Source organism: Alosa alosa, chromosome 19 (genome assembly GCF_017589495.1).
Source record: "Alosa alosa isolate M-15738 ecotype Scorff River chromosome 19, AALO_Geno_1.1, whole genome shotgun sequence".
NCBI classification, from domain to species: Eukaryota; Metazoa; Chordata; class Actinopteri; order Clupeiformes; family Clupeidae; genus Alosa; species Alosa alosa.
In genome coordinates, this window is record NC_063207.1 from 19,669,259 (window position 1) to 19,694,343 (window position 25,085).

A 25,085-nucleotide genomic window follows, 5' to 3' on the forward strand; every position below is an offset into this window, starting at 1 on the left:
GCGTTACTTCAGGAGCCCGGGTGAAAAATAATTGTGGAAAATGAGGTAATGTGTGGCATACGATTTCAGGGTTTATTTATATTGTGGTTGCCGACTTCAACAAATGTAAGCGTATCAGAACTGAAATCACTTTCCTCGGCTCGCCGTCCATGCATTGTTTTCATTATGCACTGGAAGGATGCAAGTCAACCTTTTCCATGTAAGGATAAATGTTTCTCCTGATGTCTTATTGTGCCAGAGGAGATGACTGTGACTCCTGAAACACGTGTCACTACTTCCAATCCCCCGGAGAACCAGCCAGCAACGGGTGTTCAATACCACATAAACCACACACACACGCAATTCCAGTCCCATCAGGGGTTCACATCAGGTCATGAATAGACGCATCAGAAGGGCCTCTAGGGCTCATGACTTAATTATCACCATCACCGCTTTCATTACGGGAGCCTGGTGCTTTGTGTGACATTAGGCTCAGACCAGTTTCACAGTTTGACACGGTCTGTTTGACACATAAACAGGTTCAACAGGTTTAAATGTATGGCTCAATGGATGTGCATTATGAGCTTTTGTACTGCTTTTGTTCACTTTATTTATTACACACATACACACACACTTGTCTCCTTCATAGAAGAATACAATATCATTCAACTGGATTTTAAATGTATTTTGGGGAAAATAAATTGAAAATTAGAATGACAACATACGAGTATATTAATGTCACAACCAACCCTTCAACTAACTATTAAATTGTGAATTGGCATTCAATAGAAAACTGTCAGCAAAGAATTTCAGTTCAATGATATGTTTGTTCATCTTTAAACTTATAACAACATGAATAATAATTAAGAGAAAACAAGACCACAATCTAAAAAAAAAATGTTGTTTTAAAAAGTAAATAAGGAACTGGAACAAAAACAGCTGTAAGATAAACAAAAACAAAATGTATTTAGACTGAACATGTCACTCCATTAGCAACCCTGTCATCCTCCTCTGGCATGCAACACTTCCTTCCTAAATGAACTAAAGCCTGGAGCTTGTAAACAGCCCCATACTGACACAGGAGAAATGTCCAAGAAAAAGACATGGAAAAAGGCAGAGTGAGTGGCGTGTACAGTCAGATGGTGGTCATCCCACTCCCCCTCTCTTCCTTTACATCTTCTTCATCATCCTCATCTTCCTCTTCCTCCTACTCCTCCAGATTTAGCAGGCCAGAAAAGTCATTCCACTCCTGCGGTAGGCACTCTGGAGGAGAGAAAGACAGGGAAAGAGAGAGAAGGGGAGAGAGAGGGAGAGAGAGAGAGGCAGAGGTGGGTGGAGAGAGAGGGGGGTGGAGAGAGAGAGGCAGAGGTGGGTGGAGAGAGAGGGAGAGGGAGAGAGATGAAAATCTGCTATGAATTAGCACTCCAGCTCCACAGAGGCGAAAGGCAGGCCCTTGTTTTCCGGTTTTGTAGACAACACTGGCTGGAATGTCAGATTTCCTCCCTCCCCCTCTTTCATGTTTAATCTAGGCATTTTCTGGTGGTGGCCTAGCACAGACCACTCCAGAGTATTGGAAAAGGGTTCGACCTAAAAAAGACTCCTTTCGGTGTGGTTGACAAGTGGCTAGGACATCTATTTAAGGAAGACTGTGGGGTCTTGGAGGCATTTTATGCATTTTAATAAGGGTGTGGGTATTGCAGCAGAGAGGAGTATGCTTACACATAAGGGTTAAAATAGATGCCCCCACCCCCTCCACCCACTCCAGATGTCATTCCTGTCAGTAATCTTGAGTTTTATACACAAAATATAAATTTAACCTTCATTTGAAATGTTTTATAAATAATATGACCCTCATTGTGCCTTGTTAACAGATTCCCTCTGGGCAAAATTCAGAACAGATGAAAGGATTTATTGACAACCTAAAAGATACAACAGCATCTAAGGACAATTTTATGGTAGTATTTCCATATTAATATAAAACCATTCAATACAAAATGGATATCAAACGGGAAAATAAGCAAACCAACCCAAACTGCCTATTGGAAAAACCACAAATGCACGCAATTCTTAGGAAGGAGATCTTAGACTATCCCAACGAGACGTGTGATATGAATGAATCATGAATTTTAATGAATCAAAGGAGCAACAGTGTGAACAGCAGAGAGTGGAACTTGAGAAGTGAATAACTCATTTATTTGGTTAGGCCGTGCTACTCTGCATGAAACACTGCAGCGTCTGAAGGCCACTCCGGATGAATTGAAGCCTTTACTGATGAGCACTTCAGCCTGTTTCCTACACCAATGGAGGACCTCCAAACCAGAGACACCACACACCGACACCCACACCCTCACACTCACACACACACACACTCTCTCTCTCTCTCACACACAACACAGAAGACCATAGATGGAGTGGCTTCGTCAAGATCGGCTTCAAAATAATGCCCCGAAACTATTTGTAAGCTTCAGAAAGCACAGTGTGACATGCATGAATGAGCGGAAAAGGGAGGAGGTGTAAGAGCCGCTGAATCCCCTGTTCAATTCTCCTGGGGTGGCACATTGTTATATATGTCATTTAATTTCCTCGTCATAAAAGAAATCCAAAACGCAAACCAGATGCTTGCTGCTTGGCCGCGTTTACTATGCGATTTGTTTTTGATGAACGCTTCCCTTTTTTTTCCGGAAAAGTCTCTCATTATCGTGCACTTTCCCAGTTTGTCTGGCATTCTCAGAGTAAATAAGAGAATGGAGACAGGGCCCAAACAGTGAAGAGTTTCATTAAAAAAAAAAAGACAGACAGACAGGCAGGCAGACTGGGCCCTCAAACGAGGTACAGGCCCCTGAAACACAAACTGGCTGGCACTGGAAAAAAAAAAATAACACATGGGGACCAAGAGTGAGGGAGGCCTAAAGAAAGAGAGGGAGAGAGGGATAGAGAGAGAGGGAGAGAGAGAGGGGGAGGGAGAGAGAGAGAGGGAGAGAGAGATCCTGTAAAGGAGACACAATCATGGCCTCCTCCAAGTCTGCCCGAATCAAATATCTGAGGGAAAGAGCTGGACCTTACCGACAGGCCTTCCTTCCCTTACATGATGATCCCCAGGGGGTCGGCCCTTGATTTGCCCAGGCTTCTGTTTCACACTGACATTATCTGCAGGTTCAATTAAAGGATCAGCACAGGGCTCTGCAGATCCCCAATCAGGAGAGAGAACTGTGTGTGTGTGTGTGTGCGTGCGTGTGTGTGTGTGCGTGTGCGTGCGTGTGGTGGAGGGGGGTCTGGATGGATGACTGGGCAGCTACTCTGGGCTCTGCCTCCCTGGACACCTGTATCCATTACAGGGCCGACACCGCTGTGTCGGTTTGTAACAGACGGCCACTTTAATTCACTTCAACTGAAGTTTTGTTTAACTGGTGCTTCTTACAAGTGTTTTCGGTCACACACATTAGTAAGATCCAGAGCCGGATTTCCCCTAAAGCAAGCCTGCAGGAATCACAGTAGGGCAGAGAATCACTTCAGGCCTTATATGATAACTATCTTCACCTTAGGAGTATGCCTATATTTTGGGATTTACAATATAATTAAAACATAGAAAATGATGTGTTCAGTCATGGTCAGAATAAATAAGACTGACATCTCTCACTACAATATATTTGACTTTAAAACAACTGACCACATTTTAAAACAACTGACCATTATATGGTCAGTTATGTGATGTGCAATATGTGATACTCAATTTGATACGAAGCCAAGCAAAACATGGCTACATACAACATCTCTTCTTAAAGAGCAGCAAGCTTCTCTTCTTAGAGGGCAGAAAAGCAAAGTTTAGACGCCCATTCCAGACCGTAGTGACTAGACCCTCGTAATCTCAGGGGACTGGAGCTTGCGGATGAAACTTCCTGTTTGCAGAGTTTTTTTGGAAAATGAAAGACAAGCTGATTGCAGAAATAAACACTCAGCTCCGCAAGCAAACCCCAGCCACCGAGTCTTCGCATCAGTCTCTCTGTCAGAGGGCACACCAACCAAAGGCTAGCGAGGTCTTTGATCATCCAGGGATGGGGTGGGCATTATTCATCACTTGGCTCTGATCAAAGGCTCTCTCTCCAAAATGCATTACGTTGTGGAAGAACGGGGCATGTCTGTATATCTTTCAAATGTGTCCATCTATTAAAACATCAGATGAGGAAATCGCTGAAAATAGCAGTCAGATTAAAAAGTAATGCAATGAGTTTCTACATGATCCTTTACAAGGCGCTGTTTTATTGCGTATTAAGCTTAACAAGTCGGACTACTTAGCCTCAGGTCTCAGCTCTCACTTGAGCAGAAACTAAAATATATCTGCTGAGTGGAATACTTCTGGCGGCCATTCAGTTCAGGGCAATGTATGGAGTTTCACTGTAATAAAAGTTAATGTCTGCTATCCCAGCAATTGTGTCTGAAGCCACATGTGTGATTCCTTAAATCACGTGAATGATGAATGCATCGGTCTCAACAGCTCCTAAAAGAGGACAGCTCAAGGGCCACTGACATAAAATCATGACTGGTCTCAAAACAAAAGTCTTCCTGCTGGGAAAGTTCATTCACAACCCCAGTGTTACAGACCAACCCCCAGCACACACACACACACACACACACAGTGATACGCAGATAAGCACTCAAGGACAAATCCATCTGCTCTCCTGCAGCTATCATGAAAATTCATCTAGGCCTCACTTGAGGAATCACGTTTTAAAACACTACTCACACACCTTACAGGAAGCTGGCAAAGAGAGAGAGAGAGAGAAAGAGGTAGAGAGAGAGAGGGCCCGGTAGAGGAAACATAAATAAATACAAACCCCTTTCTTTCCCCCCTGATGAATGTCTAATATGTGGATATCCAGAGTGGAAGTAAGCGAGATCTATCTCAGGAAGGAGCTCCTTCCTGGATGGGAATATATTTTCATTTTGCCTTGGAGTTGCATTAACAGGTCAGGGACCCAGCATGCCTTGACTTCCTATGATCCTCTTTGGCACTAATTATTTATACTGCACGAGCGGAGAAGGAAAATAAATTAAACGTTTACAAGACGAGCGGCTCTCTGGGGCTGCGTATCAGGTTCTTTCTCCTAGGAGGATGAGGGCCATCCTGAGGGTCATCCTTGCATAAGGCCAGCTACTGGGGACCACGCGTTTAGAGTGGCGAGACACAATATTTAGGAAAAACTACTATAGGTGGCTATGGGAGCAGCTGTCTATCAGACCACTCCAGCCTAGAGGGGATAAGTACAGTACTAATACTGTGATATGACTGGTGCATTTGTTTAATGGTGTCTTAAGTGTTTACTCTGTAGTCACGGCAATGAGAAGTGTTCTACTCACTGAAAAACAGTTTCCCTTCAGGGACAATAAAGCACCTATCCTATCATTCTCACCTGAAAACGCAGACAATAAGGTACTGTACCTACTGTATCCTATCATTCTCACCTGAAAACGCAGACAATAAGGTACTGTACCTACTGTATCCTATCATTCTCACCTGAAAACGCAGACAATAAGGTACTGTACCTACTGTATCCTATCATTCTCACCTGAAAACGCAGACAATAAGGTACTGTACCTACTGTATCCTATCATTCTCACCTGAAAATTACTGTACCTATCCTAGACAAAAAGGTACTGTACCTACTGTATCCTATCATTCTCACCTGAAAACGCAGACAATAAGGTACTGTACCTACTGTATCCTATCATTCTCACCTGAAAACGACTGACAATAAGGTACTGTACCTACTGTATCCTATCATTCTCACCTGAAAAGCAGACAATAAGGTACTGTACCTACTGTATCCTATCATTCTCAACTGAAAACGCATGACAATAAGGTACTGTACCTACTGTATCCTATCATTCTCACCTGAAAACGCAGACAATAAGGTACTGTACCTACTGTATCCTATCATTCTCACCTGAAAAGCGCTTGAGACAATAAGGTACTGTACCTACTGTATCCTATCATTCTCACCTGAAAACGCAGACAATAAGGTACTGTACCTACTGTATCCTATCATTCTCACCTGAAAAAGCAGACAATAAGGTACTGTACCTACTGTATCCTATCATTCTCACCTGAAAAAGCAGACAATAAGGTACTGTACCTACTGTATCCTATCATTCTCACCTGAAAACGCAGACAATAAGGTACTGTACCTACTGTATCCTATCATTCTCACCTGAAAACGCAGACAATAAGGTACTGTACCTACTGTATCCTATCATTCTCACCTGAAAAAGCAGACAATAAGGTACCTATCCTAAAAAAGTAGAAGAATAGAAAAAAAGTGCAAAATGTCAAAGCTGGCGGGAGTCAAAATTTTAGCTTTTAATGCAAAAATGACTGGACCAAGTAAAACACACATCCTTACATAGGAATAAAAAAGATGACTTTCCAGTGCTCGTGAAGGTCTTAAATAATAATGTCTTTGAAGTTATTTGTCCTCCTTGAGCACATATGCTGACGTGACGTCTACCATCCCCTATGGAGGCACTTTCAGAGGCGTCTGAGATAGCGATCACTCTTACATCCTTACAGAACACTGGCACATGAAGTGCTGCGGGGTTTCCTCCAACTCATTCATAAATCCCCTTCACCCGGCTGAATACTGCTAAGTAAGACCTTCTCTCCCACCCTTAGAAAACACTCCACGGAGGTCCTCAGGTTTAAGTCAGCCATCCCACCCACCCACCTACACTCTGCACCACAAGCTCTCTCTCTCTCTCTCTCATACACACACACACAATGAGACAGATACACTCAACCACACACACACTTTCCCTCGTTCAGGACCCTGGCCTTGGCCATGGGTGGTAGGTGGTAGGCAGCTGCTGCCATTAGCAGTCAGGCAGGGGCGCAAGGCGACCCTGTCCAAGAAAAACGAAAGACGAGGAAAAAAAATCCCAGAGAAGGAGGAGGAAGGAGTGGGGGCAAGAGAGTCCAATGCATGGAGAGAGAGAGAGAGAGAGAGAGAGAGAGAGAGAGAGAGAGAGAGAGAGAGAGAGAGAGTGTTGGGCAGTGTGACCAGCTTTCCTTGATGATCTACTGCCAGCTGACAGAATCACCATGGTGGAGGAGCGGCTGCGTACACACTCAACCTTCTAGAGCTCCTACACCCAACACCCCCAGAGAACTTTTCAGAACTACACCCAATACCCCCAGAGAACCTTCTTGAAACTCCAACCAATACCCCCAGACAACCTTCTAGAACTCCACCCAATACCCCCAGAGAACTTTCTAGAGCTCCTACACCCAATAACCCCAGAGAACCTTCTAGAACTCCTACAACCAACACCCCCATGACTTTACAGCCTAAATCCACTGGTTCTAAAAACACACCAGAAGACATCTGAACTGGGGCATGTATGGACTAGGAGGACATGTTCCTGGTCATTCACATCCTGTAGGAAAATGGGGTGGGTGGCCGTGGTGGTGATGGTGGAAGCTGTCACCACATGTCGGTGGTTATCACAACACACCCACTCAGTTTAAACCATTCGCTGCTCACCAGATTCAAAGCCAGTGATTTGGCCAAATAAAAATAAAACTGCACGGGGGAGCGTATTCTGTTCTACTCGGTTTGGTCTTTGGTCTTTAAACCAAACCAAATGAAGACATGAGTGATAGATAGTTACAACCCATTATATTCAAACATAATGACTAGAGGGGAGAACTACAGTAGTAACTGTACTTTGTCTCAATAGAACCTCAACCTCCCTGCCAAAGTATCTCCACATCAGAAACAGTCTTCCACGAACAGTCTCTGCGAGGCCTTAAAAAACATGACTGAATAAACAGATCAATGCGCTCCAAATCCATTCCATGGTGGGGCCTTGTGCTGCCATATGACCCGATCGTCTCGCACTGTTCCCCTCCTCCCTGTGAGTACGCAACTCTCTCTCAGGGAGGCGGCAACACAAGAGAAGAAAAAGATCAAGAACAGAGAGTAAAAGCAGGGATGGATGGATGACCCTATGACTGAGAGAGAGAGAGAGAGAGAGAGAGAGAGAGAGAGAGAGAGAGAGAGAGAGAGAGAGGGAGAGAGGGAGAGAGCTGGGGGGTTCGGCTGATCTTTGATCAATGCTGTGCGGTGTCCTCAGCTTGGCTGTGGCAGCTGAGGTGGCCCGGGCGACAGCCAGAAACGAAGCATCTCTTCTTCACAGCGGAATGACACTCCAATTACCCGAATCGCGCCGGAGGGGACGCACACATGCTCGGCATTAGGGCCCAGTGTTTCTGTCTGCCGCGCGGGCCCTCCGTCATCCTGCTTCTCCTTCTCCTGTCTCCTCCGCTCTCCTCCTCTCTCCTCCTCAGCAGTCAGGCAGTGTGGCAGGCCCAGAAGAGGAGGGCGCCACATTAGCCTTTGTTTGTGTCCCGGGCTGCAATAAACAATGTGCCATGTGAAAGGGTTCTGTGGAAGCTTGGCGCCCCCCCCCTGTCTTCCAGACCCACAGCGACTCACCAGGACACGCTCGGGACAGGATGTTTGAGGAGTGCTTTGCGAAGCAAGGACAACAAAAGCAGAACCTTTTGCTTAAACGGCCCATAAAAACCCAAACAGTGCCATGCGCGCTGCAGAGTCTCGGCACTTTTTTCACAGTTGTTGTTATTTTTTCTTTTTTGGGTCCGCCGCTGCACGAAGGGGTCGCGGGCCAAGGAACACACACACAGGACACGGGGTCAAGCATACTCTGAAAAACTCTCTCGGACATATCGAACATATATAAACACGCCATGGAACCACAGGCAAACAATGAGCCATGTGTCTAAATGGACAGAGATGGTGTCTGGGAGCCACGAGGGCGAGGGGGGGGGGAGGAAGAGGCCTGTTGGGAAGAGGAAGAGCTGCACAGCTCAAAATGTCACAAAATAAAAAAGATTATGAATGGAAGCTATCGGGTCTGCGGATCACCTCTTATCCTCTTGTGATACTCTCATACTGGATCCTGCACCCATCCAACTTTGGCCTGGGATGTGCGTGGCCTTACACTTGAGAAGACGTGGAAAACGTGGAGAAATGCAAGTGACCATGGAAGCAAAACCCAAAATAAAGACAAGATAGCGGGAGCTGGCATGAACGCTGCAAAGTACAGCACTGCTAGCCACAACCATAATGAGATGTGGCCATAAGCTCTCCATATTCATGAGTGGAGCTTAGCAGATGGGCCTGTGTCAGGGGAAAAAAGAGAGAGAGAGAAGGAGAGAGAGAGGGAGTGAGAGAGTGAGACAAACAGACAAACACAAGAGATAGAAGTAGAGATAGAAGGAAGGCCCAAATTTCAGGACCCCTGCAGAGAACGAGAGAGAAAGAGAGAGAGAGAGAGAGAGAGAGAGAGAGAGAGAGAGAGAGAAATGGAGAGTGAAAAGGACAAAAGCAATTGGATGATCAGGCAATCAGACCAAAACAAATCAACGGCTCTGCCTAGAGCCTACTGGAACCCGCTGATCCTCCATACTCATGCATACACACACACGCACACACACAGGCAGCCTGACCAGGCTCTGCCCCTGGCGGCTCAGAGACAGCTAGTCTGCCTGGCTGTCAGAGCTGGGGCTGCACGTTCACATGATCCTCACAGACTCAGTGTCATTCTCCCGTTCAGTGCAGTGCTCTTCTTCCCCGTCTTATCCAATCGCCATCACCCGCCCCCACACCCACACCCACACCCACTCCCACGGCTTTGTGTTCAGATTTACAGGGTCGTATTGGTGTACCAGAATATGACAGACGGAAGGTTTTCACACCCGCAGAGCAAGCAGTAAAAGAGTGCTGTGGTTTTAAGTGTGCCGTCAAGTGAAGACGGCAGAGTTCCTCCTCCTTGCCACACAAAATAACAGAGCGCTGCAGAGGGCCAGGTTGCACGCCAACTTGGCACTAATTGATATCTTCTTGCACAACAAGAGGCAAGTCATCTTATCTTGGCAGAACAGAGTGCTCCATTTATCTTGGGCAGTTGTCTGACTACACAGGACTGGACAACACTGTAATAATTTCCTCCGAAGTGGGGATAAAAAAAGACAACAACAAAAACATAGGAATTCCTCTACAAAAAACAAAAACAAAGTTAACTATGATGGTGAAGAGTCACTCACCAAAAAAATGACACAAGAAAAAAAAAAAGAAAAAAAATTCTCATTCTGTTCTTATGAGTCTACAGTGGTGACAGGGGAAGACCTGGTGAGACGCCGGTGATTTACAACGAAGCGGCACCTCCGAGATTTCTGTGCAAAGGATTAAGAGCTGTTATTGTTGCTGCCAGGCCCCAGCACTCCTCTGCCTTTCCTGTGTGTGTGTGTGTGTGGGGGTGTCCCTGGGAGTGTGGGGTAATGGACCGTACTGTACACCACCTTACTATAGACGAGGAGAGACGAGGAGAGGGGGAGCGGTGCACTCAGGACAAACCCACCGTAAATCAGGGAGCATCTCACAGGGGCCACAGAGAGACAAGAATATTAAGGGACTTCACAAGAGAGAGAGAGAGAGAGAGAGGGAGGGGAGGGCAAGGAAGAGAGATACAGATGGTGTGAGAGAGGGAGAGAAAGAATATTTAGAGAGAAAAGAGAGAGAGAGAGAGAGAGAGAGAGAGAGAGAGAGAGAGAGAGAGAGAGAGAGCCACAGGGAGGGACAGAAAGGGATGAGGAGAGGAGATGAGATGAGGGAGGAGAGAGAGAAGTGAGGCCCAGGATTTCACAGAAAGCCCCGGCTCCCAAACGTTTAAGACCAGAGCTTTGCTCAAAAATAATAGGCAGCCTGTTTACTACGCCGAGAGATGGATTACATGGCACCAAAATAAATACTTCCAGATGGAGCTAGACAAAAATTATGCAGAAAAAAAAAGCAAAATGAAATTTCCATAAATCTGGAGAGAAAGAAATATAAGGGACTTTTTTTTGCTGCCAAGGAAAGCTTGGCTTTGTGTTGTCCAATGGCATCATGCTCTCATATCACAGTGACATGACAAAAACCCAGGCCTGCCAAGTGTTATGGTGCAAAGTACGGAAACAAACACCAAGGTGTTTTGCAGGCTGTATATGGTGTCTGCGTATCCTTTTGATATGCCACTTTATGGAGATATGTAACTTCACTGACATGGCTCACAGCCTGCCAGTCCAAAACAACATTCTGACTCTAATCCATTATATCCCCTTTAAGTAAGGCCTCTACCAAGACCTTTAATAGGACTCCCTCAAAATGCTGACACTTCTGGATGTTGTATTGATAAAATGCTGCCCGGTTGGACCGAGTTCGCCTTCTTTCCCCTCATATTTTTCCATCAACCCATTTCAACAAGATCTTAAAAGCTGACGCTTTAGTCATTCTGCTTCACGGCGCCTCAGTAAAGGGCCTATTCAGGGCCTTCGAAAATAACATGCTCCAAAACCACAGACAAGAGGTGTCTCTGCTCGTGCTGAAAAAAAAAGGATTGTTCAGACGCTCTTTTAACGACCCCTGGAGATAGCTAACGAGCGGAGGAGCACTGGGTTGCCCTCGCCGCCCCTCGACCAGGCCACCGTCCGAGATGTCCGAGTCGAAAGGGGCCCGCGGTGGAATGCCAAAGGAGGCAAACGGCCTGGACGGGCCATTTAAAGCCAGCCTTTATGAGGCATTGAGAAGGGCAAGGCCTCACGGAAAACAGTGAGTTCTGCGGATGTCAGCAGCACAGCACGAGATGTCTGTCCTCGCGCCGAGATACGGAGACGGCGGGGCAATAAACAAAGGCTGAGGCTCATCACTCCCACGGCTGTTGTCGTTGGCACAAAAGCACGCCGCGCGCAGACAAAAAAGAGTGGGACCCGAGAAAACCACAAGTAACGTACAAAATACTGCAGTCACGGCAACTTCTAAATATGCAAGACTGCCAGTAAAGGTTAAAGGTATCCAAAGTGGACTCAGGAGATATGAAGGGGGAGACTGTATTTATTTATAATGTGGACTCACTTTTGACTTCCTTTCTGGTAAATGACTGGCTGAGGTTTTGCGATATACCCCTTGACTCCTGTAGCCAATCAGGGAGTGGATGTGTTGATGTACATGAAATCCAATACAGCCTACTTAAATTCTTGTGTAACCTCAGTTACCTACATGATAAGATCAGCTGCATGTTTATTAGATACACACTTCATGAGTTTCACATATTTGCATTCTTTTACAATAAACACACATAGCTACTGACAGTATCCATAATTCAACCATTGTACATGATGATTACTAAAGTAATGCAAACATGTACAGTATGTCTAATGAAAAACTATAAATGAGCTACAAAACACAATCTAACAACTTGTCATCACACTCATCTTACTCACTCTTGGAGATGGAAGAGTGCATTCCCATGGCTTTTCAAATGAGCATATGCTGCATGGCCAAAAGTATTAAAGAATAGAAAAGATTGAATGTCAAACCAAAACTAAAATAACTATACCTCCTCCTTGACTCCCTTAATTTAATTCTGGAGTTTAATAATCTCAAAATGACTTCACTGTTGTAATACGAGCAAGCACAACTAACAACACTGCCCAATCAAGCAGTCTGACATTTCAATTGCACACTCACAAACAGACTTAATGCTAAATTGTTCTCTGTAACTTGACTTTTAACATTCTTTTGCTGAAGTATTTCCAGATTGTCTCTGTAAATAAACAGCTATTTAGGCTAAAGAGTTTGACTTCTCTTGATTTTAAAGACAGGCAGAGCTAAAAAAAATCTTTAAACCAACTCTTCAGTTGTCAGGCTATGAACAGTGTTCACATGCAACCGAGCATAACAAGAGCTGGATCTGATCTGCACAGTGTACAGGCAAACGAGATGACAACCGTGTGGGCCGGAGCAGGGGTATGGCACAGTTGTGTCAGTAGCCCACTGCTTGCTTGGCTTGGTCTACTGAACAAGCTCTTAATTTTATCTCCGGGGGTTTTTGGGCTAACCATGTGGTAGAAGGCCAGAGTGAAAATTGCTTATTGGTTCAATTAATCATGGTTTTCAAAATGGCCTCAGTCGCAATAAAAATCCAAACCGATTAGATGACGCGCCACACACGTGCGCATGTGTTTGTGTGGGTGTGTGTGTGCGTGTGCATGCGCACGCACACAGACACACATGCCTGTGTGATCACTGTGCAGTGGCTGTGAAGGTCTCATGAAAGGCCAGTGCAAAAATGACCCTCTCAAACATCTGGAAGCCTTCACTTATCATCATAGGTTAGCAAACTAGCAAACCATGGAGCACCTGTTTTTTATATTAAACTAGAAGGGCGTCTCTGACTAACTATTTCCTGCTCCTGTTTACTGCGGGGCAATCAAGGCTGCAACCCAGAGGGCTCCGTCACAGTGACCAGTCATGGTGTTGGCCATGGCCTCTCCATCCAATCCCAATCCCTCCCCAACACACAGCCCAGGCCAAACAAACCAAATGGCCTCTCTCGAACAGCTGCTCCAAGCTAGGCTTTTATCCAAACATCATTATGCATGTTCTATTCTATGTTTGACTTTGACATTTTCCCCACTCGTTTCATTTCAAATTATTTTTTTTTAGAAATTAAATATAAAATATGAGAAATACTATGTAAAGCATACATGGTATGATGGGAAAGTAACATGGTATAAATAAAATGCTATAACGATATTTTGTTATGCATTAAGAAGGGCATAAATCGATTTTTCAAAATAGATTATTTTAGGTGCCAAACAAAACCCAAATAAGGCATCACTCATCCAGCGACCGCTTTCAATTCATCATGTTAGTCTTGAGTGAAATTGCTCATTACCTGTGAATTACTGATTGCCCACAATAGTGTAAGCCTCAAAACTGGCTGTGAGACTTCAGTTTGTGCTCCAAGAGCTATTTCTCAGGCGCAAGCTAGCATTTATGACACCCACACAACTAGAACGGACAGAAAATTATATCTTTCAGCATTAAATTTCACATTTGGTGCTGACTTTGTGCGTGTTGGACAAACAGGTATTTCTTGCCTGAGAACAAGAATTGTGACAAAACAAAACATTGCATTAGATGCGCTTTTGCGTTAAAAAAATGTTTAAAAAAAAAAGATTGCGATTGCGCTATTTAATTCTCCAGTAGAATTATGCAGCTTTTATGAGGAAAATTACACAAACCACAAATTGCTCTCAACAATTCCAATACCTCTGAGCTTGACCACTTTAAAATGGAGCTGCTCGGAGATGATAAATATAACTCTTTTACGGCTCTGTTATTACGCACTGAGAACGGAGAGAGCGGGCCAATCTTGTGGCTGTAGCGCCTGATGGCTTCTCTGATGTGGGCGGGCTGGATGGCACTGCTCTGAGCCTCTGCGCCACAGGCTGCTGCACTCTGCAACGAGAAGAGAGGGAGAGAGGGGGAGAGAGAGAGAGAGAGGGAGGGAGAGAGAGGGTGGGCAAGAAAAAAAAGAGAGAGAGGGAAAGAGAGATAGAGGGAGAAAGAGTGAGAGAGAGGGAAGGGGGGATGGGGTGAATGAGGTGGGAGAGGAAGACGGATGAGAAAGAGGGACATGGATGGGAGTGGATGGAGGGAGAGAGAAAGAGAGAATGAGGAGGGGGGCACACAGAAACACAGCCAACATTACTAAATCAAAAACATAGTGCGACACACACACACACACACACAGCATACATCTACCCCCCGAATTAATATTTGCCGACAATGGATTCAAGGACAAAAGAGGAGAACCATATGGCTAGCCCTGCTCTGCACTTCCACACTGTATATAAGCATCATATGTACAGTGCATTCAGCATGGGAGCTGCTGGGGCTTTATTTGATATACAGGGGCCTGACAGTAAATGTTAGTTAACTACGCTATGCCATATGTGATCTGCAGTAATTGCGCTGTGTCGCCAAATGTATTTGGCTTGTGACGGAAAGGAACAATTTGACTAAATATCTCTCCTAGGAGGGAGGGAGGGAGAGAGAGGGGGTTAAATGAAAAAAAAAAGAACACAGCTTCCCTGTTTTGATTCTTGCAATAAACTGGCTCCAGTAAAACTGACATGGCAGAACATATGAGGAACTGCAACAGAGCTGGTCTTGCCAAGGTTTCCACTGCCATTCTGCATGGGGCAGCCCAGGGGCTGTGCAACGCCTTCGCTGCACTGTGATGGACTGTGGTGGGCAGGGCTGCCCACTACACTTCCTCAGTCCTGGTTCTAATTCCGCCGGCCTAATGCACATCATCATCTCGTCCTCCTCCTCCAGACCGGCCAGCCAGCGAGGCCGAGCAGAATGCTGCACAAGCGGCGACGGCACCAGTCAGAGGAGGAGGAAGACCGTGCGGGGCCGGCCGGCCACACATGACACATGTCACAGGGAGATTAAAGAGTGGCCGGGATCAAAACAAGGCTCAGCGTCTGATGAAGCATTTCCTGAGTCGGGGCCAGTGTTTTTCACTCTTGTCAACAGAACACGCGAGACACCCAGGGAGAAGAGGAGATACAAAGGAAACGCGCTAGAAAACAAACTCCAAATTGATTCCCAAATTGCACACGCATGGTATAAACAACAATGCATGGCTATACTGAAAGAACTTCAGAGAATTCCTTAGTCTGAGAAAAACAAGGTCCAGACTTTCCACAGATCAACTGTCTTTTAAGTGCTCTGCTGAACTCATTCAGTGTTTGCATGCTTGTACTTTTTATGCTGACTTGCATCCTCAGCTATGATAATGATTTGTTTCCAGGATTAGTAACTGGATGTGTGTACTTTGCCATTCATCAAAGGTACACGGTTAAAAAGGACAAACAACTACTAGATGTGAAATCATCAGACTAAACTAGTGGTCTGTCAGTTTAACAATCATCCCTCAATTTACAAGGCCAAGCATTTGGCTCATAAATCATTGGGATCATCTGTGAAGCTTGTTCGTCTTCCAACACCCACACACACACCACACATACACACCACACACACTCACACACACACACACACACACACACACCCCACACACACAGACACACCAGCCCTCACATGCCCAGCCAGCCCGGGTGAGTGAGGCTGCTGGAGGCAGATGGATTGTGGGTGTTGGGGCTTCCTGGCGGCTGGCGCTCGCTCGCTCACTCGCTCACTCACCTTCTTCCTCTTCCTCTGCTTGGTCTTGCTGTTGGGCTCCTGGGCCTGGGCCAGGCCCCCGTTGCCATGGGCCAAGGAGGGGAGTTTGCCCTGCAGGGCAGCTGTGAGGGGGCCGCTGGGGGTGGACGGGGGGGTATTATCCGGAGAGTCAGTGTCTCTCCTGCCAGAGTGGACCTGTGCAAACAAAACAAACAAGATGGCAGCTGATGGTCCTTAAATGACACATTATAATTCTGTTGACATTCTGACATTGTATGAATGATGCGCTTGTATTATATACTGTATGATACACATAAGTCATCCATATATAACGCACATACATAATTCAGAACATAATACCAATCCAGTGGAAAAGTATGTGGTTAGTTTGAGTTTATAATTACTAATTGACATGAAAATATTTCTAAACACACAAGTTCAATAGGGGTTGATAGATGGGGTAAAACCATAGGGTAAAACATGCATTATTTTCTGCTAGCCAAATGCCTTGTCGTCCACAATCTCTTACATATGAAATCTGTACATGAGCCCTGATGTTATTTTTCAGTTTTCATACATTCTTCTGACACAGGGCCAAAAGATTATATGGAAATCATTGCTGGTCTAAATATTCTGGTGTGTATCCATAGGAAGGCTAACAAAACACCCGACATCTGATAACACAGTGGAATGATAGAAAAACACATAGGCTTCATTTTTCGCCCTAAGCCTAACTGCATCAACTGGGGTCTATGTGGATGTCCAGTGATCCTTGAAATATAGCTCTGAAAAGACCTCAGGGTGTACGTTACAGTTATCCTATGTGAGTTAATTCTGAACAGAGCCAACACGTGAGCCGTCAGGCTTTGTGAATGACAAAATCTCTCAGAAGGCAACAGCAACAGCAAGACAACCCAGACTGAAACACCACATGGAGTTCCAAAGCCCGAGTGGCCTTGGCCAGGTCCAGGATGGGAGATCAGAGGTTTGGTGGTTTCGGGGGGACAGATTTCAGCCCCTTCAGTGCAAGCGATCCGGCGGCGCAAAACCACCTTGCACAAACTTGGCAGGTCCACTTGGCCTGAGGTCAAGCCCCTGAGTTGCAGGGACTGGACTGGTTAGCCTCTAGGGGGACTGGCTCTCTAACAGACAAACTGACATAGACTTGCTGACATATAGTGGGAGATCTGAAAACCTGAGAGGACAACATGGTTCTGGTCATCTGGATTACGGGTTGGGGTGACACATTCCAGCCCGAAGCCCAAACCCTGAATGCCTCAGTACAAATAAAGAAGTCGAGAGATGAATAATGACTGCCGGCCACTGTGCACCGCAGCGACCACCGAACCTGACGCTCGGTTACCTCGGCAGCAGAGTTGTGGTACTGGATGAACGTGGCAGAAATAGCGTGGCTGAACGGGTCACCGGCTTTCGGCGTCATGTCCTGCTTGACTAACAGGGCCAAGTCCACTACCTGTGGAGGGGTAGAGAAAGATATAAAGAACGATAAATAAAACTCACAAACCATAATGGGCGTTCAGTTCACATGGACATTCAGCATCACTATGAAGACTTGGTGAAAGCCAAAGTGTGCCGATTGTGAATGGGAGAAAATGGCAAGAATAACATCCTGGAGATGAAGCTGGAAGTGGTGGGTGAACTGGAGGTAATTTTATACTCTATATTTAAGTGAACATGAGAGTGATGGGAGTTAAAGCATGTCTCCTTAGTCTCTGTGATCACTCTGCTTAAGCGAAGCAATCAGACTTGTGGCATACCTGGGCAACTGTCTCATAGGCTAAGTATGACAGAATCTCCATGGAGACAGCATTAGGCTTCACGTCCAGACTGCTGCAGTCAAGCCACTCTCGAAACTTAGAGGCCTTTTTGGCTGAAAGAGTCAAGAAATTAGACACAGACACACACACACAGACACACACACACACACGTCAGTCCACAAGTACTTAAACTTTTCAGAAGTTTCAGGTCATACTAAGTACAAGAGTCTGTTTTTGACATTTTGCTTGTATATAGTGCACATCATGTTACAGGTTATATTATCATGAGAAAATGTCACTTATGTGGAAAAAGAATTTAGGCAACACAGACATATGTTGTATCCCCAGAGGTGAGTAAAACCTCTGGTCTAGGTAGTGTTGGTAGTGTTACATGAAATGTAAATGTGTTGGACTAAATTGAAATTCCACCACATGACCAAGCTTCCCGAAACACAACATTTCCTAAATTCTGTACATCTATCTCATGTACTTGTGGTGATCACATCACCAATTAATTTAACATGAATCACAAATTCCTTTCTTGCGTTTGTGGAAGAAGCACTTCTGGACGTGGTCTGGGAAACATGTGGCAACTGATAATCTGTGTGACCACTGGCTTAATCCAAGACCACAAACTAGACGTGTCGGTCCACACGTCCCCAGATGGGCTAGTACAGGGGTGCGGGAGCTGTGGCCGAGTGAGATCTATTAATCTGCACCGTGGCTCTGTCACAACCTGCTCACAGCTACCAGGAAGAAGGCTGGGGTGCTGGTAAAGGAGACGATCCTGTCAACATGCTATTATTGTAGGAATGTGGCCTTCAGAAATGCACTGCTTGGATTCGCAGCGCACAATCAAGAGGCCTTTTAAAAAAATAAAAAAAGACAGACAGACAGAAGAAACCTCTCTCTGCTCTTTACTGGGTAAAGATGCTTCTGATTCGGCCCACCCCATCGAAAAACAATCCCTTGCTGTTTATAGAAATTGAGGAGATTGTCTGGGTTACTTTCCAAGTCTATGGGCTTCATTTTATCATTCAACACCGAAAGTGGACAAGAGCAACTAGAGCATGACAATGAAACCGTCTTTATTTTTGGAAACAGTTTATCTGATTGACAAAAAAAAGACATATATTTAAAGACTCTGAACACAAACATCTTGAGGAAAACAATGCAACCATGTTTTATGGAGTGATTTATCTGATGAAAAATGACTAGATAATTGATTTGGGTAAAAAATGATGGTAACACAAAGACTTAAAAAAAAAAAAAAAAAAAAAAAAAAAAAAAAAACTTAAATACTTACAGAAGCTGAGCTGTCGACTTTCACAGAACTCCGAGTACTGTGCCATGTCCATGGTTCTTGTCTGTCTCTCCATTCTCTGTTTAGAGGGGTAGAAAAACAGACTTTGTCTGTACAGCATTGTTCTGCCACTGAGCATGCCTAATAGCTGTGGTTGTAAGGTACGCTGAGATTATCCAGAAAATAACGGGCATATTTAACTAATGAATATGTGTGCTAGATTCATTTCACAAAATATGTTATTGATGTATATTATCTATTTTTTTTTTATTTGAATAACTGGCAAGTGTTCCATCATTTTATGAGACTCTGTTTGTGTAATACAAGAAGCTGCAGTTTAGACTGTGGTGTCATTTTGCTTCTCATTCTAAAGTGTGTTACTTGTGGCACTACTGCCAATACACACGAGCAAAAACAAAACAAGCATCACTGACCACAGCAAGGTAAACATACAATTTTGGGGTGAGGCGATGGAGCAATGTTCCGCTGGCCTTTATGAAGGCACAGCGTTAAGAGAGAAAATTCTGTGAAAAATCACACATAAAAAGCACTTAGCCAAATGCATGGGCTCAGCAAAAAAAAAAGATAAAGTCAACTGGGATCAAAGCGGGAGCCATGACTCAACCAACACCCTTGGTGGAGTACAAGTATGGCACTTGTGCCTTCAAAGGAATGACTCGGCAAGGTACAAATTTAGAAGCCCTGCAGTTGCATAACCTTGACTCTGCTGAATCAAACATCCTGAGTGGGCCACAGCTGTGGCCGACACCTGGGCCCGTTTCAGGACCACTCGCTGGCTCCAGCTGCCCAGAGCCCCAGGCACAGGGATTCCCCGGCCTAGGTCACACACACTCACTCACCGAGGGAGTGACCGCATTCCTATCAAGCTCATGCAACACACTGCTCATCCAACAAGACGCCCCTTTGTTGCGTCAGCGCAATGAAACCAAACACTGACGGTAAATGCTTGGCCTTTAATGCGATTTGGAATCCTGGAAGCAGAGACGGCCCTGGCGTACCGTGTAATAACGACGGTCTAATGAAACAAATGGCACGCTTGTCATGCGTAAACAGATCTCTTTCTTCAGCCGGGCAGCATAATCCAAAGACTGTGTTACATCTTAAGGGGCCAGTGTGATCAGTGCGGAGAAATGTTCTCCCTGCATACGATACCAGCGATGCAATTATCCTGATGAACAATCTCACTAGTGTTTGCTCACGAAAAAAAAAGCTAAGAAAATGATGGTATTGAGGTGATTGCACAATAGCGGTATTCATTTAATTCTTGTTTGTTTTATCACAATCTCCTCCATCAATGTGTAATGGTGTTCTGTCAAATCTGGCCAGGAGCCACGGCAGCTGAACTGCAGGTCCTCTACAGTAGTTAGAGGTCAAAGGTCAGGTCTACCACTTGCAAAATACTCCACAAGACTTCAGTATCCAAGAGCCCTCCGTCATGTGTCCAGACCTACTCTGACAAGGAAACACTGTCTGTCCACGGACAGGGGCCAGCAGGCTGTTACGGACCCTCTTAATAGCCAGCAAAATGCATTCAGCCTGGATTTATAGCAGATGGTGTTAAGTCGCAGGTCAGAACCTGTAATTAGACGTTTCCTACACTTGGTCCAATGTAATACCTTTAGAGAGTTCAGCAAACAATAAATTTGTGCGTTCTAGTGGGGTGCAGGTTGTAAAATCCCGCTCAAGGTTTACAGCTTTTTTTTTCTCCAGCTCAAAACCTACGTGCTGCTAATGTCTTTTAATAGGCTGGAGAGCGATCCGTCTCGGAGCCTCAGGTTGGGTAAGTGGGCCTGTGAGAGAGGCGCCGCACTCTATCTCCTCTGGAGGTCTTAGGACAGTCTGACAACGAGTCCGGGGCACCGTGCCCAAACGCGAGGCTTTGCTGGATCACTTTCAGGCCACCCAAACCAACCGGAGTCTTTTTATTTAGTTAGCTGGCAGTCGTTGGAAATTCCATCTCTGAAAATACATATTAATGATGCCGAAAACCCGCCGCTCCCTGTCTGTGCGCAGGGCTGCACACAGCCTCTGGAGCTGTGATTTCTATTAGTGTCGTTAAGAGCCGAGCGGAGTTTGGTGTGCGGAGGGGGAATTCGCAGCAGCCTTCGTGTCTGGGTTCTGGTCCAAATTGGGCTGTGAGCGATACGCGACTGGAGCCGCTGAACTTAAATAACTCTTGTCAACCGTGCTGGCCGAGACAGGAGAAATGTTATGACTGTGGCTTACTGACTGAAGTGAGACGGTGTGTGTGTGAGGGGGGGCGGATTTTTTTTCCTCCAGATGAATGCTATATTTGGGGGGGGGGGGGGTTGATTAAATGAAAACTCTGACCAACCTGCTAATAGCTAAATTACAGCCACAACTGAGGCTGCGGCCCATACTGAGGGACATCGGCAAATATTTGATTTGGCTTGTAAATGCTCTTGCTTAATGCCAGTGTGGTCTGGAGACAGGGAATCTCAATTTGTACCACTGGTAGCTGAGTGATTTCGCTCCTGCCACATATATAAAAAGGTTTCCACTACAGTAAAGTGTTATACTTGCATATGGGTTATGTTTTATTTCTTTTTACTCTGTTTTTATAATGTCCAATACCATGGTGTTCATGGTTATTCTTGAATGTTAAAGTTGCTTTGTGTAAGTGAATATTGTTTCAGTGTTGATAAACACGTTTCATCAAAGTTAAATGTGAAAAAATACGTTCAGTGCATGTGTCTATGTTGGAGAGAAGAATTCTCCTATGCATCGAAGGAGACTGGAAAAGCAGGCAGAAGGAGAAGAGAAGGCGGCGGTCTCGTGATCCACTTGGGCTGTTTTTAATGAGCCTTAACAAAACACATTAAAGTGTGAAAAATTGAACAAGACACCTGATGCTACTTACAGCTTTGACGAGACCACAAAATCATATCCGGAATCTCCCGCTGCATCATGGATAGCAAACAGGGAGAAGGGATGGGAGAATCTTATCCATGACCCCTTAACTAGGTTAGACGTTTAACTAATGTGGACAAAAAATATATATTTTTGCCAATATCACCACAATATTTTTATTGTAGCAACGGTGAAACATTCAAAAAAAAAATCTTTTAAAAATTGAACCGTCTCCCCTGATGATTTTTGCCCAGTTGTATGTATGTTTGCTTGCTTTATTTGTTTGCCAATGAGTCCATCATATTTAGACTGATAGGAAAAAAATCGTTTTGTATCCCCCAGGAAGCCAAAGACGTAGGGAGGGGAGGTTCCACTAAGCTAAGGGGTTTCAAATCTTGGCCTTCTCAGAGTATCAAGGGGAAAGAACACCAAAAATGTAAATCAAGCCAGTAATTCTGGGCTGAGCCCTGTGGTGCTTATTCATCTTCAGTGACATAAAGCGATCCCCGGCCTAACACATGAAGCCTGAGGAGTGTGCCTGTTGGACGCCATGTCCAAAAAATGTCCAGAACTCTTGATCTTCACTGACTGTGTGGCATCATATTTATGACATAACTACAGCAGCCAACAGTGTCTACGGTGAACAAAGTCATCTGAGTTGCCATAAAACACCAAGGTAGAAATGGAGAAGTAGAAGTTGTCATTTTAACTTTACTTTTCAGCACTTTTTTATGTGGGTCAGTATGCAGAATGCATATCCCTCCTGTCCCAGAATAGCATCCTCTGGAGACTGCTGTCATCATGGCATTAAAAATGGCACACAGGGATAAAAACACAAAACAATGTGGATATCCACACAACATGACAAAGAGACTTTTAAGCATTCCCATCTGAACGTGGCCGAGAAAATAACAGATTGTCAGGAGATCTTAGCGGGTCATTGAGATGATTGATGGTCCGCCTGAGGAAGCGCAATCCTCGCCGCTGACAAAAGCCCCAGCATCCTCCCCGTCTGATCACCAGCAGGAGCTAGCCAGCTAAATTATACCTCTGCATGACCTGGACGTATGACTGCCTTGGCTGGGCACATATGTATTTTGGGAGATGGAGCTCTGACAACATACTTGACCAGAGGTTGTGGGTTTGGATTTCCAGTGGAATAATGGCCATGATATTTACACAAGGCTGATTCAAGAATTTGTGCATCAACAAAATATATATTTAGAAATGCAAAACCAGCGAGAGCAACGAGACAATCACATTAAGCACAAAGCATTCTGAAACAAATTCTTTGTTTTGTAAAAAAAAAAAATCAATAAATATTCAGTTGCTATTGGAGCTGTTTTTCAACAGATTCTCATATCAAAATGCTCCAAAATGAAATAGGATAGTAGCAAGGCCTTAAGGTAACACTCAGTAGTGATTTCTACAGAGGCTCTTCCAAACACTTGAATTTACTCTATTTTTATTTCCAAATTTACTTGAATTATGTGCCTGATTTTGAAGTCAAATTGGCAGCATGGCAAAGCCATCAGGGGCGTGTTGTAAGCCACGTGAGAGGGGGCAGAGCTACTTCAGGTGGAGGCTGAGGGCGTAGCAAGATAAAGCAGCGGCTCTCTGTGGGTACGGCAATAAAAAGGCTCCACAGGCCCCTTCACCAGCTCCAGCTAAGTGGGAGGGCCACACGGATATAGTTCCTTGTCCCCCAAAGATCGTTCCTGATAGCTAAAACATACCCATTAAAATCCTAGCTAGGAACAAAGTTTTTTGGGGGGGTGGAAACCACAGTCTTTCTGGGCCACCTCCAGATTGACTGGGACTTGGTTTTAATTGAAACGAGGTGGGTAGGAGCCTCATGGCAGAGGAACCCCCCACCACCTCCAGCCCCAGTCGCTCTTTCTTTTCTCCCAACATGCGATTCTTCAGCCACATACACACAAGGTGAACTTCAGTTTAAAACACCCAGGGTTTAGGCAGGAAGAGACACAAGAAAAAAAAACAGTAGTGTCTAGCTCATGATTTGACCCTCTTCCCCAACCCCCCATAACATGGTCAGAGCCATATGCAGAGGAACCTCCACAGCTTGACCGTATCATTAGTGGCCATTTCAGAAAACCCAAGAGTGTAACGCTGACAGCCAAGTCACTCTTGCCGTCCTGTGTTTGGTTCTGTTTGGCTTTGGGAGGTGTAACTAGCGCTGCGGACTGCGGCTTCGCTGGACCGCCACGCTGCACAGACCGAGGCCGACACCAGAGTGTGACATTATCACACAGGAGGGAAGCCCCAGGCTTGTCCTCAGTGAAAATGACCCGGCTCTTAGCAGCCCAGACATGGGAGATCGTGTGCTCCTGCGGTTTTGTGAAATACCTTGAACGTGTTTAAGCACCTTGCGGACGTGGATCCAGTGGATCTAGTTCCCTGGTGGGTGCATAACAGGGAAACGGTCTCTCTCTCTCTCTCTCTCTCTCTCTCTCTCTCTCTCTCTCTCTCTCTCGCTCTCTCGCTCTCTCGCTCTCTCGCTCTCTCTCTCTCTCTCTCGCTCTCTCTCTCCCTTACTGACCACACAACCACAGTAGACCCACAGCACTGTCCGTCTTTACAATATTTGGCCCTAAGTGTATGCATGTGCATACAGTAGATGAGTAAATGAAGTGTGCGTGCGTAAATGCGTGCGTCGCGTCGCGCAAGCGCGTCGCGTGCGTGTCGTCGTAAGCGGGCGTGTCGTGTCTGTAAGGGCTGTCAGCACCCTTTCTTCCACTCACCTCCAATCTCTCCTGCTTGACTTCGTCCACGTCATCCTCCTCCAGCAGGGCCAAGAATTCCCCCGTCTGGTCAATGGAGCTGAGGAAGTCCTGGACCAGCCGTTTCCTTTTGTTCACACTGCTGCTGCTGTATTTGTCTGTAAGTGGGCACAGACAGAGGTAGGAGGTGTGTGTGTGTGTGTGTGTGGATTTACATCTGGGAAGCAGCTGCGGTTGTTTACACCTGACTCAGTGGAGGGACATGTTGGAGGCTGAATCCACACGACTCCATGCATTGTTTTTT

General features: G+C 45.4%; 1 protein-coding gene across 2 annotated transcripts in view; it reads right to left on the reverse strand.

The window, feature by feature from the left end:
• Positions 1-571: 571 nt before the first annotated feature.
• The window catches only part of supt3h (SPT3 homolog, SAGA and STAGA complex component), an 89,315-nt gene continuing 64,801 nt past the window's right edge, over positions 572-25,085 (reverse strand). For both annotated transcript variants that reach the window (XM_048227452.1, XM_048227451.1), the window contains exons 6-12: positions 24,803-24,939; positions 19,152-19,227; positions 17,846-17,958; positions 17,431-17,541; positions 16,089-16,262; positions 14,226-14,336; positions 572-1,242 (exon numbers count right to left, since the gene is read on the reverse strand). In XM_048227452.1, coding sequence (XP_048083409.1) covers positions 1,201-1,242; positions 14,226-14,336; positions 16,089-16,262; positions 17,431-17,541; positions 17,846-17,958; positions 19,152-19,227; positions 24,803-24,939 — 764 coding nt within the window. In that variant the 3' untranslated portion in view covers positions 572-1,200. The remainder of the gene's footprint in view (positions 1,243-14,225; positions 14,337-16,088; positions 16,263-17,430; positions 17,542-17,845; positions 17,959-19,151; positions 19,228-24,802; positions 24,940-25,085) is intronic.